This window comes from Elephas maximus, chromosome 7, assembly GCF_024166365.1.
Source record: "Elephas maximus indicus isolate mEleMax1 chromosome 7, mEleMax1 primary haplotype, whole genome shotgun sequence".
Taxonomy (NCBI): Eukaryota; Metazoa; Chordata; class Mammalia; order Proboscidea; family Elephantidae; genus Elephas; species Elephas maximus.
The window spans coordinates 58,125,472-58,146,331 of NC_064825.1; the positions used below are offsets into that span (position 1 = coordinate 58,125,472).

The following is a 20,860-nucleotide window of genomic DNA, read 5'->3' on the forward strand; positions in this document are numbered from 1 at the left end:
CAAAGCAAACAATAATTAACTAGTGTTTCTTCACGAAAAGTTGCTAGACCTCCTCAAAAGAACAGCAGGAGTCTGTGCCATGTGCTATTCTTGCACAGACTATTTAGGTTGCACACAACTCCCACCCTTGCCAGCTCAATTGGCATGGTAGTTCTACCAGGGTGGGAATGACCTGAAATACCAATGCCCTTGCTGCCAGAGAGAACTGATTTGATTGGTGCAGTTACTAAAAACCTGCAGCAGAGTTGGTATGAAACTTGATCAGAAATTAGAGGGGAAAATCCACAGCACTGCGGGCCCAAGGTTTTTGTCCTTGTTAGGCTGGTCAGAAATTTAATGGGGCAATCTTGTAAATAAGAGAGGCATAAAAGGACCAGATAAGATCTCCACAAACACCAGGCTGACTGGAAGATTATGTGTGTGTGCAGAAGATCTCCAAGGAGACCCAGAGGAAAGTAAAAGCCCAAGCAGATTGAGGAACTGGCTGAACTTGGAATGAGTTCCCCAACCCATATATAGATTCATCAGTAGAAGATGGAAGTCTTATGGATTTGAGATGTTTAAGCATAATCTGCCCAAGTCATTGGTAGACCACTAATCTATATAGACACAAGTGCAATCTTTAGCCAGGAAGGCTAAAAAGTAATATGAATAAAAATACTGAATATAAACATCAGTGACTGCACACCACAGGGAGGACAGATTTAAGTCTAGCTAAATTACTGAAAAGTAAATGAACAAAACTCATGAAAAATTCCTACAATACATTTTTCAACAAAAGTTAGAAGACGCACCTGTAAGCTTATAAGACATCATATATGTAGGGGGAAAAAAAGTCAGTCAGTAGAAAGTGACTCTGAAACAGACTAAATGATAAATTTAGCGGCAAAAGGATGCAAAGCAGCTGTTACAAACATGTCACAGTTATTAAGGAAAACAATGTTTAGATAATAAATTTAAACATGATGACAGTGACTTATTAAACAGGGATTCTCAACAGAGAAATAAAAACTATAAAAGTGAATCAAATAACATAACAGTCATCATCTACCTCACTTGAAATACACTTCCTGAAAACCAGGGACCATGTTCTCTAACACTTTTTATGTTGCTCCTAGCCTGGCTTGGGCAGTAGTAAGTACTCAGTGATGTTATTTAAGTAGAGACATGTAAAAATACATGAATAAAAGAAGAAATGAATGGGTGTAGGAAGACTGGAACATTCTCTACTGAAGTGTTTTCAATTTGTTTCCCACAGGGCCTTAGAAAGAAAGCTCTGCAATAAATATTAAAATCACCAGTATTAATTAAAAATAGCTCTTATTTGGACATTCACTCTCATCCTCCCCAATATAAACATGCTCACACACACTCACATGCACACAGAGAGCTCTACACACGTATGAGAGTATTCATTTAGTTATTTCTATAACATCATCTCAGCATTAAAAATGGAAAGCTCTCTCTTTTCCATAGAGGTTAACTTGGTTCCCCCATCAGCAGCGGTGTCCCTGATGCTCTGAAATGTCCCATGGGAATATATAACAAACGTTTGCCTTTAAAGGCCCAGGTCAATGGTACAGCGATCAAGGAATTTAGAGGTTGACCATTGCGCATGTACATTTATCCTAGGATTGTGATGTTTTTCGGACAAAGCCCTGGACATTGGAGCCGATTGCACCCAGGTAGCTGTTTTTCTGTCCAGAAACTCAGGTATTAAAGAACATGCAAAAGAGGGCTAGAGAAAGGATTTTTTTTTTTTTTGTAGGTTGTAAGATAAAGTGAATAGAGGCTTTGAATGTACATGAAGTGCTCAAAATATTCTTAATAATACAGATTTGATTTATCCACTCAGTTTGAAAGACAGAAGTACTGTGTAGGGTTGGGTTTTCTTGGTAAATGTTTATTTCTCCAATTCTCATATTATAATCAGCATAACTTATCATGATGCTTATGAAAATTTATGTTATTTTCCTAACCAGATAGGAATCATTAGTTCTGCAGTGGCGCAAGTCAGGTATGAGTCAAACCTATGAGAAAATGGAAAGATGGCTAGAGAATAGTTCTGGATCGTGAGACCAATGGTCAGATTACTCTTGCTGCTTACTTGGCTTCCATTTGTTCCTCAAAATGAGAAATATTTTTCCCTGGTTAATATCTAGAAAGACTTAATTATCAGTATGTTTTGTCCATTTTAGACAGCAACACCTACCTGGAGTGATCCACTCTCATATGGCGAGAAGAATGTGGACCTTAAGGATTGAGAATGTCCAGCGAGGAAAGAAATTTATTGTCTCTGTGCTTAGAAGCTGAGGATAGACAACAGATGATATAAAAGTTATATTTTATGAACGGTGATATTTATGTATTGATGTAACTATTTCATTATCTCTGTCCATACCCACAGCATAGTATCAACCAATTTTTCTTACAAGTGAAATTAAATTATGATTCATTGAGATCATTTCAAAGTTGTTTTAGAAAAAAAAATTAATTTAATTTGTGGTTCATACAATATTATTTTGATATAACCTTGCATCTAACTGAGAATATTACAAATGTATTGAGTTGGAATCTAAAATTATTGTAAAACAATAAAGCCAGTTTTAGTAATTAAATCTATAGCTTTAAAAAGCTCTCATGATTGCTTTTCTTGCTTCTAAGGAGAATTCTTCTTCTTGAATGTACTTCAAGGAGCTGTACTTCTTCCAACACAGATTTGTTTGTCCTTGTGTTAGTCCGTGGTATATTCAATATTCTTTGCCAGCACCATAATTGAAAGGCATCAATTCTTTTTTGGTCTTCCTTATTCATTGTTCAGCTTTTGCATGCATATAAGACAAATGAAAATATCATGGCTTGGGTCACATGCACCTTAGTCCTCATAGTGACTTCCTTGCTTTTTAACACTTTAAAGAGGTCTTTTGTAGCAGATTTGCCCAATGCAATACATCCTTTGATTTCCTGACTGCTGCTTCAATGGGTCTTGTGGATTCAAGTAAAATGAAATCCTTCACAACTTCAACCTTTTTTCCATTTATTATAATGTTGTTTATTGGTTCAGCTATGAGGATTTTTGTTTTCTTTATGTTCAAGTATAATCCACACTGAAGGTATAGCCTTTGATCTTCATCAGTAAATGTTTTAAGTCCTCTTCACTTTCAACAAGCAAGGTTATGTATGGTATCTGCATATCACAGGTTGTTAATAAGTCTTCCTCCAATTTTGATGCCATGTTCTTCTGTCGTCTGGCTTCTGGAATTACTTGCTAAGCATACAGATTGAATATGTATGGTAAAAGATATAACCCTGACCCACACCTTTCCTGACTTGAAACCACACAGTAACCTGTTGTTATGTTTTTATGACTGCATCTTGGTCTATGTACAGGTTCCTCTTGAGTACAATTAAGTGTTCTAAAATTCCCATTCTTTGCAATGTTACCTGTCATTTGTTATGATACATACAGTAGAGTGCGTTTGCATACTCAGTTAAACACAGGTAAACACCTTTTCTGGTATTCTCTGCTTTCATCCAGGATTCATCTGACATCAGCAATAATGTCCCTTGTTTCAGGCCCACTTCTGAATCTGGCTTGAATTTCTAGCAGCTCCCTGTTGATGTACTGCTGCAACTGCTTTTTAATTATCTTCAGCAAAATTTTTCTTGCATGTAATATTAATGATACTGTTCAATAATTTCTGCATTCCGTTGGATCACCTTTCTTTGGAATAGGCGCAAGTATGGATCTCTTCCACTAGGTTGGCAAGGTAGCTGCCTTCCAAATGCCTTGGCATAGAGGAAGGCGTACTTGCAGCATTGCATCTGTTCGTTGAAACGTCTAAGTTGGTATTCCACCAATTCCTGGAGCTTTGTTTTTTGTCCATGCTTTCAGTGCAGCTTGGACTTCTTCCTTCAGCATTGGTTCCTGGTCATATGTTACGTCCTGAAATGATTGAACGTCAACCAATTCTTCTTGGTATAGTAATTCTGTGTAATCCTTACATCTTTTTTTTTTTTTTTCTCATGCTCCTTGAGTTTTTCAATATTTTTGTCCATAAAATTCTTCAACATTGAAACATGAGGCTTGAGTTTTTTTTCTTCAGTTATTTCAGCTTGAGAAAAGCTGAGCTTGTTCTTCTATTTTGGTTTTCTAACTCTAGGCTTTTACACAATTCATTATAATACTATACTTTGCCTTCTTGAGCTGCTCTTTGAAATCTTCTGTTCAATTCTTTTACTTCATCGTTTCTTCCTTTCACTTTAGCTACTAAATACTTAAGAGCAAGTTTCAGAGTCTCTACTGACACCTATTTTTTTTTCCTGTCTTTTTAATAGCCTTTTCCTTTCTTCATGTATGATGTTCTTGATGTCATCCTACACCATTTGTGTTCAGTCTCATCTTTGTCTTTGGTAATTAGTGTTCAATGGGTCAAATCTATTCTTGAAATGGTTTCTAAATTCAGGTGGAATATACTCAAGGTACTACTTTGGCTCTTTTGGACTTGTGTTAATTTTCTTCAGCTTCGACTTGAACTTGCATATTAGCAATTAATGGCCTGTTCCACAGTTGGCCCCTGGCCTTGTTCTGAATAATGATATTGAGCTCCTCCATCATTTTTTTGCACAGATATAGTCGACTGATTCCTGTGTGTTCCATCCTGTGAGTTCCATGTGTATAGTCACCATTTATGTTGTTGAAAAGAGCTATTTCAAGAAATAAGGATTTGGTCTTACAAAATTATATGTGATTTCTAGAGTTGTTTCTATCACCAAGGCCATATTTTCCATCTACTGATGCTTCTTCTTTGTTTCCAAGGCTCACGTTCCAATCATCAGGAATCATCAGTGTATCTTGATTACATGTTTGATCAGTTTCAGGCTATTGAAATTGGTAAAAATCTTCAATTTTTTCAACTTCAGTATTAGTCGTTGGTGTGTAAATTTTATTAATAATCTTATTAACTGGTCTTCCTTGTAGGTATATCCATATTGGTTTATCTCTGACAGTGTTGTATTTCAAGATAGATCTTGACATGTTCTTTTTGATGATGAATGTGACTTCATTCTTCTTCAGTTTTTCATTCCTGGTGTAGTAGATTATATGATTATCTGATTTAAAATGGCCAATACCAGTCTATTTTAGCATATTAATGCCTAGAATTTTGATCTTCAAACGTTCATTTTATTTTGACAATTTCCAATTTTTCTTGATTCATTTTTCCTACATTCCCCACTCCAATTATTAATGGATGTTTGCAGCTGTTTCTACTTATTTTGAGTCATGCCACATCAGGAAATGAAGGTCCCGAATGCTTTACTCCATCCATGTCATTAAGGTTGATTCGACTTTGAGGAGGTAGCTCTTCCCCAGTCGTATTTTCAGTGCTTTCCAACTTTCTTTTTTCCAACTTAAGTGGTTCATCTTCTGGCACTGTATCAGACAATCTTCTGCTGCTGTCTATAAGATTCCCATTGGCCAATAAGAAGTAAAAAGTAAGCACAGTGAATACAAATAGGATATTTTTCTCATATTTAGGGAAGATGGTTTCCAGAATAAAGCATAAGTGATCTCAGAAATATATTCCTTTTTATGAATAGACTCAATGGCAACAGGTTTGTTTTGTTCATGCTTCCCTTAAGGAGCCTTGGTGGTGCAGTGATTAAGTGCTCAGCTGCCCACAGAAAAGTTGTTTGTTCAATCCTACTGGTGACTCCATGAGAGAAAGGTGTGGCATTCTGCATCTGTAAAGACTTATAGCCTTGGAAACCCTTGTGGGCTGTTCTCCTCTGTCCTACCAGGTCACTATGAGTCAGAATCGACTTGATAGCAATTTTTCTCCTTTTTTTTTTTTTTCTTTTAATGTTGCTTCCCTTAATTTCTCTACTTGCTTCTGTTGCATGGGTACACAGAGCTTAGAGTTGATTGCTTGGATGTATTGAGAAGGAAATAGAGTAGTGACCGTATTTTTCAGCAACTTGTGACAATTTGGTATACACTAACGAAATATTTATCAAAAATTAATTTAAAAGGTGATCTTACTTTTTTAGTAATCAATGTGTGTGTATATATAGTTTTTAAAATTTCTTTTAATGATATCTTTGAAAGTAGTCTGAAAAATATGATGTTGTATGAAAACATGCACTATGCATATATGAGCCTGATAGAAAGAACCTTGATGGTAATTTTGATCTTCAAGGAAACACTACTCTTACGTAGAAAACCCCTATCATTCTTTTAACCATAATGCAGATTTCTAGAATTGTTTTAGCCTTGCAATTATTAGCTTCAGATCACAATTAATAGGTTAACTAATACAAAGCTAATAAGCTTCTGTATGATTAAATGAATTTACAAATTTTAAAAATATCTAAGTAATACATAACAAAGGGGGAAAAAGTATTTCAGTATTTTTTATTATTTTGGTTTATTTTAATAAACTTTATTAAACCTGAAGAAAAAAAACATTTTGATACAATCAGCTTTAACTGCACTGAGTCAAGCCTTTCATGTACTATTTCTCAAAGTGATCTCGATCAACGTTTTCTTGCTTTGATTTCTACTTTACCTTACATTAATATCTTCTCTCAAAATCTTAGGTATATTCTTGATGTGTTTGATATGTTTTCTGTTTAGTCAGAAAACATTTGTCCATACTTTGAGTGTGGTTTTCTATCTTATCTTTGTCTTCTTTTACCTCAAAAAACATATTTTACGTGAACTCATGGTAATATTGAAAGGGGAAGACACCAGATCCACAAAAGGTGATTTAACACAATGAATAGGTGAAGGGGAATTTTTGCATCAAAATTATGCAACAGCTAAGGGAGTAGTATTTTTCAGAGAAGCAGGAGGACAGAAGCTCCCCAGAAGGAAGATAGATGGTATCGGTGAGGACAAGAATCGATGTGTTTAACTGTCAAGTAAATAACAGTAAGAAAACGTTTCACAATTTTGACAGAGAGTTAAAATATTTTGAGATAAGTACATAAAATACTAAGCATAAATAAAAGAAATTATTAATCAAAATGAAATATATTGAATGAGGAAAAAATGTTTTGTGACTCAGCAAGGGACAATACCTATATGATTATAAAATGTAAACATTAATGTAAACAAAAATATTTCAACTGACATACCAAGAAAAAGCATCATAGGCATATTATTTAGAAATACAGATGTAAGAGCTGGCCTTCAGTTGCTGTCAGGTCAATTCCAACTCAAGGTGACCCCATGTATGTGAGAGCAGAACTGTGCTTCACAGGGTTTTCAATGGCTGATTGTTTTATGAAGTGATCTCTAGGACTTTCTTCTGAGACAGTTCTGGGTAGACTTGAACCACTAACTCTTCAGTTAGCAGCCGAGCTCATTAATCATTTGCACTACCAAGAGACTCCAAAAGGTAGTAGGGAGCTAAAATATCTGGAAGTAACTGACTGTGGGGAGCTGGACTTTAAAAGCTGTAGTATGGGAGCAGATTTTCGCTTTTATTACTATCCTTTTGGAACTTTTTGACTTTTAAAAATAAACGTACATTTCTTTGATAAGAATTTGAAAAAATAATTTTAAAAAGTTTAAAAAATGGTACAGTTTTGTGTTGAATGCACAACTGAGAAATTAAGAAGCCTCTTCCCTACAGTGCCTCCATTTACTCAATTGTAAAGTGCCTGATTAATAATAATACTCCCTGGGCTTGTAGTGATGATTAAATGAATTAATGTCTGTAAAACGCTTAGTACAATGCCTGTTATATATTAAGCTGAAATACAAACCATAGGAACCCTGGTGGTGCAGTGGTTAGAGCCCAGGCTGCTAACCAAAATGTGGGCAGTTCAAATCCACCAGCTGCTCCTTGGAAACTGTATGGGGCAGTTCTACTCTGTCCTACAGGGTCACTATGAGTTGGAATCGACTTGATGGTAGCAGGTTTTTTTTTTTTAAGTATGATGCATTAAGAAAAATAAAAATATCCGTATCATTATCTGTTGGGTTACCGATGAGATGATCAATGAGCTTTTCCTCAAGAAAACTACCAAAGGGAGAAGTGTTTATTTATTAACATTTAAATTAGACATCACAACAACATCATCAGAAAGAACATAACATTATACTTGATTACAAATCTATGAAGATTGAATCTATGTTTTTGTGTTAAAAATAATGTAGATATAATATGATTGAAACTGTGACATTGTTATCATCATTATTGGATGCTCTCAAGTTGATTTCCAACTCATACTGACCCCACAGGGTTTTCTGGCTGTTTTTTTCTTTATATTATGTAACCCTAGTGGCACAGTGGCTTAGCATTTCCTGCTAACTGAAAGGTTGGTGGTTCCAACCCACAAATCACTCCACAGGAGAAACATGTCAGTTTGTTTCCATAAGGATATGCTACCTTGGAACCCTATGAGGCAGTCCTACTCTGTACTGTAGAGTCACTATCAGTAGGAATCACTTTGATAGCAATGGGTTTGATTTTTTTTAATCATCCTGAGAGCAGATCCTCAGGTCTTTTCCAGAGGAGCCGCTAGGTGGGTTTGAACAGACAACCTTTTGATTAGCAGCCAAACACTTAACTGTTGTGTTACCAGGGCTCCTTATCTGTGACATAACCACCAACAACTAAACCCGTTGCCATCGAATAAATTCCTGTGGCATAAAAACCTGTTGCCGTCAGGTTGATTTGACTCTGTTAAATATGTATTTGTGGAATAAATTGATAAATTAATGAATTAACAAAGAACACATACTTCATTTAAACTATGGTTAAGTAAATATTCCGACATTAAAAATATGGTTATTTTTATATCAAAATGCAACATTTAACAGAGAGACAGAAACAGATGGGGAGAGAGAGAGACTACAAATTGATTTTTTTTTCTTCTTTTCCTAATCTAGAAGGATTAAAAATACAAAAACAAAAACTGATAAACTGCTTAATGATCATACCAGCCTGATCGTGTTAATGCTGAACCAAACAGACGCGACCCTAACTTCATTCATTTTCAGAGGGATCCCAGGACTAGAGGACATGCACATCTGGATTTCCTTCCCATTCTGCTCCATGTATGTTGTGGCTATTGTAGGGAATTGTGGACTCCTCTACCTCATCCGCTACGAGGACTCCCTGCACAGGTCCATGTACTACTTCTTGGCCATGCTTTCCCTCACTGACATTGTCATGTGCACTAGTTCAATCCCTAAAGCTCTCTGCATCTTCTGGTTCCATCTCCAGGAGATCAGCTTTAATGAATGTCTGGTTCAGATGTTCTTCACTCACACCTTCACAGGGATGGAATCTGGGGTGCTCATGCTTATGGCCTTGGACCTCTATGTGGCCATCTGCTACCCGCTGCACTATGCAACCATCCTCACCAATCCTGTCATTGTAAAGGGTGGGCTTGCCACTTTTCTGAGAGCAGTGTTTCTCATCATTCCCTTGATTTTCCTCACTAAGCGCCTACCCTATTGCAGAGGCAACATAATACACCATACCTACTGTGACCAGTTGTCTGTAGCCAAGTTATCCTGTGGGAATATCAAGGCCAATGTTGTCTATGGTTTAATGGCTGCTTTCCTGATTGGAGGCTTTGATATTTTGTGCATCACAATTTCCTACACCATGATCCTTTCATCAGCAGATGCTCGGCAGAAGGCCTTTAGCACCTGCACTGCCCATATCTGTGCTATTGTTTTCTCCTACAGTCCAGCTTTCTTCTGCTTCTTTTTTAACCGCTTTGGAAGCCACAGAATCCCTCCATCTTGCCACGTCATTGTGGCCAATCTGTACCTTCTCCTGCCTCCCACAATGAACCCTATTGTCTATGGGGTGAAAACCAAGCAGATACGAGACTGTGTTCTAAGGAGTCTTTCTGGTTCTAAGGACACCAATCCCCTCAGTACATGAAAGAGACAATTTTCAGGGAAGAGAAGGGAAGGAAAGGAAATATAATTAATGCAATGCTTCTGTCTGCTGTTTAGCCAGGAGTCAATGATGCCTTCTCAAGACTACAGTTTGTCCTTGACGATGGAATGTGTTGAGTGGTGCACTTTTCTTATGTGTCTTCAGAATTCCAACATTGCTGGAATGCCCACCACCCTCACTATGCAGGTTTACTTCCTCACTCCTGTGAAGGACTAATCTTATTATTAACCCAAGTTTCCATGAACAAAAACCTAATGTGAAGTTGAGAAAATTGTGAAGAGAAATGAATAAAGTAGGAGATAATCTGCAGCCAGATGCCACTTCGTTTTGTTTTCAGATAGCGATGGGATCTTAAAAGTTGGAATGTGGCCATCGACCACAATGATTGGTCTCTATACACCTGGAACAACAGAGGAATAAAGGGAACCAGGAATAGGAGGAGGATATGGAAGTGTGGCTAATTGCTTCCATGAAAATGTGTATCCTCTGCCATGAGACCAGAACTGGATGGGGCCCAGATATCATTACTGAACATTTTGATGAAAGATTCTATAGACGAATCCTGATCAGGGAAAATTCAAAACAGAATTTTAAATTCTCATGGAATTCAGGTTTTCTGGAGCTATGGAGGTTGGATGAACCTCTGAGGCCATTGCCCTGAGATATTCTTTAAACCTGGGACTGAAAAATATCCCCTGAAGTCTTCTTAAAACCAAGCAATTAAAAAAAAATTACCATCAAGTCGATTCTGACTCATAGCAACCCTATAGGACACAGTAGAACTGCTCCACAGGGTGTCCAAGGAGCGCCTGTTAGATTCAGACTGCAGACCTTTTGGTTAGCAGCTGCAGCTCTTAACAGTTAAGCCACCAGGGTTTCCTAAAAGCCAAACAATAGTTTAGCTTAACAATTAAAGAATGCCTAGCTTGAGTATTATGCTCTTTTAAGATCTATCTACCCTCCCCCTACAAGGTATTTTTGTAAGCGCCACTATGCCAACTTCTTTAAAAAACTTCTTTACGTTACTGCAAAAAAAATTAGCACAGAGATTATAAAAATACCTGGGGAGGGGGGAGGGAGTGGTTGGCAAAGAAACATATTAAGCATGCGTTATTTGTGTAAAAATACAGTATATGGAATCAAGTTGACAACAGCAACTCAAAAGATTTGATAGAAACCTTAAGAGGCAGTGAGTTTATGTTAATGGGGGAAGAACAACTCAGAAAAGGGGGATGAGAAGGGTTGCACAACTCCATATAATCAATATCACTGAAGCTCTAATTGTTCCTTTTCTATTATTACATCTTGTTTACCAATATGGTTTTGTGTTAATCTATACCTATATCTCGCTATATATTTATTATTGACAATTACATATATTTCTATCTGTGCTTTTTGTATTGACTAGGCTATTTGTAAATCTTTTCTATTCTAAATAAACCTTACAGAAAGTTAAAAATGAGGTTGATATTTATCTGAATTTATGAATTCACCATAATTTGTGGAAATTTGACATCTATGTAATGTTATAATCTTACCCATGAATATATGTCGACAGGCACTGTACCATGAGAATTAAGAGCAAGTCCTCTAGTAGCAGATTGCTACTTCTTAATTAAGTGACTTTGGGCAAAGTGCTTGAATTTTCCATGCTTAACTTATCCATAGTTTTTTCATATATATAGTGGAGACCATTATGGTACTTCCCACAAGCAGTTGTTATTTGATAGATATAGAGATGAATACGGATGTTGATGGATAAAAATTTTAGTGCCTGAAACGAGTGCTCAGTAGTCTACGATACTATTTCTATATTGATTCATGTCTTCCTGTGTTTTTTTAAAGTTTTTAAAATTTTATAGATAAATATATTTACATTCATCTTTCTATTCATTTCTATATGCTATATACAGTATTTTTTGCTACACAGTATTTTTTGCTATTGTAACTGTGATTTTTTTCCTGTTATCTCTTCTACTAGATCAGTGCAGAGGAGAGTAAAATTACTGCTTATTCTAAACTGATGTGCTATCCAACAACTCTGTTCCCCTTTTTTATTTCAACTGTCTGTCCCAGTGCTGTTTATACATCACACATTATTAGAAAATAGTGACAGTTTTATCTCTCTCTTTCCTAATGGTATACCACTGGTGTATTGTTTTTCTCTCTTTTGTCTTTGTTAAATCCACTAGTATATGGTGATAATGAATATAGTTGTTTTGCTCTTCATGTTAAAAGGATTGAGTTTAAACTGTTTTATTCGAGTATTATGCAAGCTGTGTCTTTTTGGTATATGTGTTTTATCAAACTAAAAATATTCATTTTTTGTTTCATGAGTGTTTTTTAGTTGTAAATAGTTATAATAGAACACTACAAAATTCTACAAATAATAAGATAGTTTGTTGCTTCATTGTTTAAAATTTATAGCAAATGAATAAGTCTAAACATAGTAAATGTTCACCAAATATTCACTGATTGTGTGTTTTTGTGTGACTAATGAATGGATAGGCCTTTTATATTGACCTTTTATATGTGAATTAAACTAACTGAAAGAGTGGAAAGAAAGTTCACTATTTGTGAAGAGTGTATTTTGAAAGCCTATATTTGCTGACAAAGATCAAAGACTGCAGCCTTCAGTATGGATTGCCCCTTAACATAAAGAAAACTGGACCAATAAGCAACTTCATGATAAGTGGAGAAAAGACTGAAGTTGTCAAGGATTTCATTTTACTTGGATCTACAATCAATGCCCATGGAAGCAGCAATCAAGAGATCAGATGATATATTATATTGGGAAAATCTGCTGAAAGAGACCTCTTTAAAGTGTTGAAAAGTAATGATGTCAATTTGAGGAGAAAGGTGCACCTGACCTAAGTCATGGTATTTTTAATTGCTGCATACGCTTGAGAAGGCTTAACAATGAATAAAGAAGGCCAAAGAGGAATTGATGTCTTTGAATTTTGGTGTTGACAAAGAATATTGAATGGGCTGCCAGAAAAACAAATAAATCTGTCCCAAAAGAAGTACAGCCAGAATGTTACTTAGAAGAAAGGGTGGTGAGGTTTTGTCTCACATACTTTGGACATGTTATCGGGGAGGATCAGTTCTTGGAGAAGGACATCAGGCTTGGTAAAGTGGATGGTTATTGAAAAAGAGGAAGACCATCAAAGAGATAGATTGACACAGTGGCTGCAACAATGGGCTCAAGATAGCAACAATTGTGAGGATGGTGCAGGACTGGGCAATGTTTTGTTCTGTCACTAAGGTCGCTATGAGTCAGAACCGACTTGACAGCACTTAACAACCATTTATTGACATCTATGAAGTATGAAACATTTTGCTAGACACTCAAAACACAGATTTGAATAAGGTTTACCCCTCTACTCAGAGATTTTACAACTGTGCAGGGGCAGGGAGGGGGGTAAAGGTGAAATGAAAAAAACGGGAAAGGCTTAAATAGTTAGGCAGTATTAATATTGCTAGCAGTGAGAAATGTATAAACAGAAGGTTTGTTATAGAAATGGAATTTGAGATAGGCCTCAAAACAAGGCAAAATATGACCAGTAGAAATTTTAATCTAGTCAGAGAAATCACAAAACCTTGGGGTTTTTGGTACAGTTGGAGTCAATGGGAAATAGTGAGTACATGAATTCAAAGTGCAGTACTACCACTTACTAACTCTGTGACATCACACAAACTTCTTAACTTTTATGTGCCTCAGTTTCCCCATCTATAAATTAGAATAAATAATTGTACCTAACACAATGGGAGTTATAATGAGGATAATTTAAAAAAAAAATATGTAACACCCTTAAAATAATTTATGGTATGTAGGAAGTACTGCATAAGTGTTCGCTATTTTTATTATGGAATGAGTAAAATACTTCTAAATCTTACTAGCATAAAGTGAGTTTATCTGTCATTTGTGACAAGTGGTTTGGAAAGGTGTGTTGTGGATACTTTACGCTATTAAAATATGTATGTGTAGTGATAAGTTTAAAAAATGAAATATTGTAAAATCACATGGTTTTCTGGGATGGTGTTTATTTGTGTGAGGTGGAGGATAAGACTAGGATGGTTGATTAAACTCTTCCCAAAGACCACTCCTGGGCTTATCCACAAAGAATCAAGTCACCCTGAAGCCTACCACAGAGCTAAGAGCATCTTTTCTTCCCTCTCTATAACGGAGCTCAGTCTTCCCAAACAAAAGGCAACATGATGCAAGAATCACAAGTTTCTTTTCTCTGGTGGTTTATCAATCACTTAATATCATTTGATATCTAGAGCTCACCGAACCAATTATTTTTTGAGTGTCTTCTGTTACTCAAAATTAGACAGGTTCTAGAGACACAAGTTCTAAGAGAACACAGGTTCTAAGACACAAGAAAAAGTGATTATGAAATTTCTGCATTTGCATTTGCAAAAATGGTAAGTATAGAGAGAAGTCATATATATATATTTTTTTCTTCAAAATATTTTCCAAAAGATTCTCCTTAAAGAGAAGGCTACTTAGATATTTGCACCCATGTATACCTACATTTAATAAGATCTAGCTTAACCATTTTTTTTTTTTTAGCTTAACCATTGGCAAATTAGGATGTTAGCTTAATAATATGATCTGAGTATTTGTCCCTAATTATGTCCACCCCTGGGTTTGACTGTCCTCAGGCTGACACAGGTTTTGTGGCTTTGGGGAGTTCACTTTATCTCCAGCACAGCTGATCCCTGAATTTCTCTGCGCTGGTCATAAAAAGCTAGAGTCCATCTGCAGTAGGTGTCAACCAGCTCCTGGTATGCGAAGATCCCTACTCAAGACTGGATGACCTTGCTCCCTGACAGGCTGCAGTAAGTACACAGCTGGGCTGAGGCCAGTCTTTTCAACCTTCTGCAGAGATTTGGAGAAGCCTTACAGAGCTCTGCTGCTAATGTAAAGGTCTGCAGTTTGAATCCACCAGATGCTCCTTGGAAACCCTATGTGGCAGTTCTACTCTGTCCTACATGGTCATTTTGAGTGGAAATTGACTTGATAGAAACAGTTTTTTTTTTTTTTTTTTTTTTTTGGTACAGAAGATTAGGACTCAGCTGTGATAAGAGCATGTGCACTAGTTATTGTTCCTACTAAAAAAAAAAAAAAAAAAACTAAAGCAGCCTGTTTTTTCACAATTGTCACCTCTTGTGTTTTTTTTAAATACCTGTCGCCTCCAATTGATTGATCCTGGACAATGCTTTAGGAATCCTCCTGCACAACTAAGCCAGCTGGTGATATTTAAAACAAAAACAGTTTCAGAGCTAATTTTGCTTCAGGTCCAAAACGCTTATTCGCAAGCAGACACAGGTTCTTAAGACTCAGTCTTTAAATGGTGGATTTCCTTGGTCTCTGCCTTTTTAGGAGCTCCACTAGGACAGTGATGGAATAATACTAGAGGGACAGAATAATCCTCCAATGACTCTTTCGAGTGAAGCACACTCTGAGCCAAATTAACCTGAGTACTGAAAATTTTATAGGAACTTGACATGACTTAATATTAAATGTTCCATATCCACTATGGCCCAATACATAAATATATTAAATTATAGTGAAGTATATTAGCACCAATATTCTTCGGAATCATTCTCATTGTTCTGTGAGATTTTATTAGATTTTTTGAATCTTTATAATTCTTCAGAAAGCTTTCCGAGCCCAGTGTTCAGCAGGCCGTATAGTTTGTACGAATATTCTTCCTAGTTTTTTGTTAGCTCTCTGGCTTCTAATAAACAGGTTCCTGGCGTCAGGTCTTGATGGCTGCTGTCCTGTCTGAGGGAATACTCATCTAGACTTCATTAAATTGAATATATAAATACTAATTTTCATTGTATCTGGAAAGGATCTTAATTAAGAACTTTCATAAATTTAATTCTCATTTAAGGAGCTAGAAATGAATAATCGTTTTTTTTTAGAATTGATGCCTTTGTATTATGGTGTTGGAGCCCTGGTTTTGAAGTGGTTAAGAGCTATGACTGCTAACCAAAAAGCCAGCAGTTTTGAATCCACCCGCTGCTCCTTGGAAACCCTATGGGGCAGTTCTGCTCTGTCCTATAGGGTCTCTGTGAGTCAGAAAATATCGAATATATCATGGACTGCCAGAAGAATGAATAAATCTGTCTTGGAAGAAGTACAGCCAGAGCGCTCCTTAGAAGCAAGGATGGTGAGAGTTCATCTCACGTACTTGAACATGTTATCAGGAGGGACCAGTCACTGGAGAAGGACATCATGCTTGGTAAAGGTCAGCAAAAAAGAGGAAAACCCTCAGTGAGATGGATTAACACAGTGGGTGCAACAATGGGCTCAAACATAGCAATAATTGTGACCATGGCACAGGACCGGGCAGTGTTTTATTCTGTAGTATATGGGGTCACTATGAGTTGGAACCAACTCCTTGACACCTAACAACAACAACTTATAGATTACAGCCATGGATTCTAGGGGTTAAGGAAAAATTTCAAGTTCACAGGGCCACATATAGCACATTTTTATCTAAAATATTTGAACATTTGTAAGAATGACACAGTTTTTCACATTTCTAAAGGGCTGTCTACAGAATTTCTTGGTGTTTCAGTCTAGATCTTTATGTTTTCTAAGGTAAATGCCAGGTGTACTTCTTTCTTACTAATACCCTAGCATCTTGCACTAATGCAATATAGCATACTAGGCTACAGCAATGAGTAGAAATTGAGATTGTGGGTGCCCCTGACTTGTTCATTCAATAAGCAGTTATCTTTGAATTTTCACTAGATAATACATATTATAAAAGTCCTCCTTTTTCCTGGTTTAAGTTAGTTTAAAAAGTTATAAATGGATATAATCATATACTTCTCTGATCCATCTGAGCTGTTGTTATTGTTTCCATTCAATTTCTTAATGTAGTGAATTACAATTAAAATATTTCCAGTGTTAAACCTTACTTCATCATGCGTGAAATGTGTTTTTATATGTTGCATAATTAGATTTGCTGATATTGGGTAATCGTAATTGAAATAGTCTAATTTTTTTTCTCTTATAATGTCTTTTCCAATTGGAAATTGTCTTAGTTGAGCTTAGTCTTACGACTCCTTGACAACATACACAGGGTAGTAATTATATAATGGAAGATTTATTAAAATTCTTTGGCATATTTTTCTGGTGTTTTTAAATTTCCAATTTATGTTTTAGTTTCATCTATTATTTTTACTCAGTTTTAGTGAATTATGTATTCTCTGAAAATTATACTGGAATTCTAAATTTTTAATTTTGAATGGTAAAGTGATTTACTGTATTCTTTAAACCAAACCAAATCCACTGGATTCCAATTCATAGCGACCCTATAGGACAAAGTAGAACTGCCCCGTAGGGTTTCCCAGGAGTGGCTGGTGAATTCAAGCTACTGGCCTTTTGGTTATCAGCTGAGCTTTTAATATGCCCTTTAGTATTTTTAAAATTATATTTTCTGCGTGGCGTTTCCCGATTTCTTAATTATTGTTTTTGTGTCTTATCTTTGTTTTCCCTTACACAATTATTTAGATTTGTCTATGTTATGACTGTCTTTAAATAAGGCTTTCATTTTGAAAGAATTCTAATTATTTTCTAATTCCAGTAATCTGTTTTTTTCTTTCTTTATGTTTACTCTATAATTAGTTACTACAATTCCTTGAGTTAACTGATTAGTCCACTAATTTCTAAGCAATTTTTTGCTTGTAATATATGCATTTAAAGTTATAGATTTATCAAATAAAATTTTAACCATATTCCTAAAATTTTTAAGTTCTCATTGTTCTTTACTTTTTGTCATTTCTATTATTACTTTATATTGGAGTCATGTACTATTTCATAGAGTTGTTAATTTTTTTCAAAGCTTATGCATTCACTTTATTTCATTTATATCAGTTATGTTGATTTTGCATTTTGCTTTATGATATTAATGGTATTAGTTCTTTGTTATTTCTTGCTTATGACCTAGAATATGGTAGATACTCATAAATATTCTGTATGCTTAAAATAACCTGTAATCTCTTATCCTTTGCATATAGGTTTATAGGGTAATTTGATTTTAAAGGGACTTCTGTTTTTTTCACTTCTACTCTCTTCATTGTGTGGCTGTGCTGACTGCTCCAAGAAGCATGAATATTCCCAAGTAGGGGGAAGTTAGGAAACCCTGGTGACATAATGGTTAAGATCTATGGCTGACTAAACAAAAGGTCAGCAGTTGAAATCCATCAGACGCTCGTTGGAAACCATATGGGACAGCTCTACTCTTTCCGATAGGGTCACTATGAGTCAGAATCGACTCGACAGCAATGGGTTTGGCTTGGTTGTTTTTTTAGGGGGAAGTTAAAGAATACTGGGATTTCCAGTCTGTATTTCTCTCTTTTATAGTTGGTTGACTTTAGTCAATTCATTAGCATTTCTGTATATCAGTTATCACCCTACGATATTGGTATACTAAGCTATTTCATATATTTTAAATGAAAATTAAATAATACCCATTTGTGTTTCACAAACTCTCAAGTATTGAAATAACAAGAAGGTTTTTATGCTATTGTATATAATTATATGTTGTCTGAAAGTCCCCATGCATGTGTACTTCTACTGTGAGTCTATGTATTCACTCTAAAATTAAACCAACCCATTAACAAACCCAAACTGAGGGGTCCAGGCTGTGGTATCAGCTCATTTTCGTCTTGTCCTGTTTTTGGGACTTACTAGATGGAAGATCACGAGGAAGGTCTTGATTTTCTCCAAAGTTCTATTTTCTGTTATAAAAAATAAATATTTTCTGTTATAAGAAGGTAGAAATGATATGACCTGTCTTACAGAGTTTTTGTGATGATTAACTGAATTAGCTCATAGAATGTATTATCACAGTTCCTGTTTCATAAGAAATGCCCAACAAATGTTTAGTGGGATAATGAGAATAATGAAGATGATGGTGATCCCTCTTTTAATATCATGATTGGGAATAAAAGCTTAAAAAAAAAAAAACTGTGATAGACATAACCAAGAATAATAACCTTGAATAATTTCCCTCTTAGGGAAGGATGTTCCAGTCTCTCAGAAGTTCCAATAGTTCTAAGTTCCAGGTCTCTGAGTTTGTCCTGATGGGATTCCCAGGCATTCATGAGTGGCAACACTGGCTCTCCCTGCCCTTGGCTCTGCTCTACCTCTTAGCTCTTGGTGCAAATATCCTTATCCTGATCACCATCAACCAAGAGGCTACACTGCACCAGCCTATGTACCATTTTCTGGGCATCCTGGCTGTGGTAGACGTGGGCTTGGCTACCACTATCATGCCCAAGATTTTGGCCATCTTGTGGTTCAATGCTAAGGCCATCAGTCTCCCTGAGTGCTTTTCTCAGATGTATGTCATACATTGTTTTGTGGCCATGGAGTCAGGCATCTTCCTCTGCATGGCTATTGATAGATATGTAGCCATTTGCCGACCTCTACGATATTCATCAGTAATTACTGAATCTTTTGTGGTCAAAGCAACTGTATTAATGATACTCAGAAACAGCCTGTTAACCATCCCAGTACCAGTGTTGGCTTCTCAGAGGCACTACTGCTTCCAGAATCAAATTGAGCATTGTCTGTGCTCTAACCTTGGAGTGACTAGACTCTCCTGTGATGACAGGACAATCAACAGCATCTACCAGCTACTTCTGGCTTGGACACTCATGGGCAGTGACCTGGGTATGATTATTTTATCATATGCTTTGATACTGCAGTCTGTGCTAAGCTTGAATTCAGAAGAAGCTGCATCTAAGGCCTTGAGTACCTGCACTTCCCATCTCATTCTAATTCTTTTCTTTTACACAGTTGTTGTTGTCATTTCTGTCACTCACAGTGTAACAATGACAGTTCCCCTCTTCCCAGTTCTACTCAACGTATTACATAATGTCCTTCCTCCCTCCCTCAACCCCGTGGTCTATGCACTCAAGAACAAGGAGCTCAGGCAGGGCTTGAGGAAGGTACTTAGACTGGGCATCAAGAATAACAAAAGAGGAGATGGTGCTCATGCTTGTTAATTTCCCCATATACTTATCAATATATTCTCTGAAGATTGCCGAGTGCAGAAGACATAAGGAAAAGGGATACTATGCCACATTTTCATTAGTATAAGGAATCAGTGACAACTACTGAAATTTAAAAAAAGGGGAGAGGGGTCACTAATATTTGAAATCTTTGTCAGTCAAGCAAAAATCTTATTAGAGTAACATAATGATGTTGATTGTCTCAAAGAATCCAAGAAAAGAACAATTGGGATATGTGGATATGTTGCCTGAACTTCCTCAGGCCTCTCTCATATATCTTCCTATGCATTTTTTACATTCTTTATTCTTGTTGCAAAATATCTTTCTTCACTTCTCAGTAGACAAGGAAAAAAAAAAAAAAAACCTATTGCCCAAATGGATCATATTCATTAGTTCAAGAAATTTCAGAATAATTTGGAATATACTATCTCTATGTCAGTTATCCAGGGAACCATTCTCATCATCCCAGTTTGGATTGGGTAGTCCATTCTGGAATAACTGAGTCCAAGAGTCATATCCTTGATGGATCACTGAATAGAGTAAATAAATAGCCCTTACAGTACCAACAAAACAAGAACTCCTAAAATCATGAGCATATTACCCTTTCACTGAACTTAATGAAAACTATTACAACCTGAATGTCTAGAAGAAAAAACTGTATGTACTTTTATACTTTGGTTATTTTTTAATTTATATGGTTTAAACACTCCCATATTTTCATATTTTGAACACTCAGGACTTCTAAATTTAATAAATATATTTTGGCCTATTGTACTGCAAGATGGCTTCCAAGGTTTCATGCTGATAGATTGGCGAGAGATGAAAGGGCAGTCCCAGAGAGAGGAGGAATGTTACTGAGCAAGCAGGCAAAACAAAATAAGATAAAA

At 36.1% G+C, this 20,860-nt stretch overlaps 2 protein-coding genes across 2 annotated transcripts; both read left to right on the forward strand.

Annotated features, from left to right (window-relative positions):
* Window positions 1-1,615: 1,615 nt before the first annotated feature.
* LOC126080030 (olfactory receptor 52N4-like) lies at window positions 1,616-9,911 on the forward strand. The gene is made up of 2 exons (XM_049891359.1): window positions 1,616-1,713; window positions 8,903-9,911. Exons 1-2 carry the CDS (start codon window positions 1,616-1,618, stop codon window positions 9,909-9,911), a joined length of 1,107 nt encoding a protein of 368 aa, XP_049747316.1.
* Window positions 9,912-18,475: 8,564 nt separating this feature from the next.
* On the forward strand, window positions 18,476-19,967 carry LOC126080031 (putative olfactory receptor 56B2). The gene is made up of 2 exons (XM_049891360.1): window positions 18,476-18,483; window positions 18,980-19,967. The coding sequence occupies exons 1-2, from the start codon at window positions 18,476-18,478 to the stop codon at window positions 19,965-19,967; spliced, it is 996 nt and encodes a 331-aa protein (XP_049747317.1).
* Window positions 19,968-20,860: the final 893 nt, after the last annotated feature.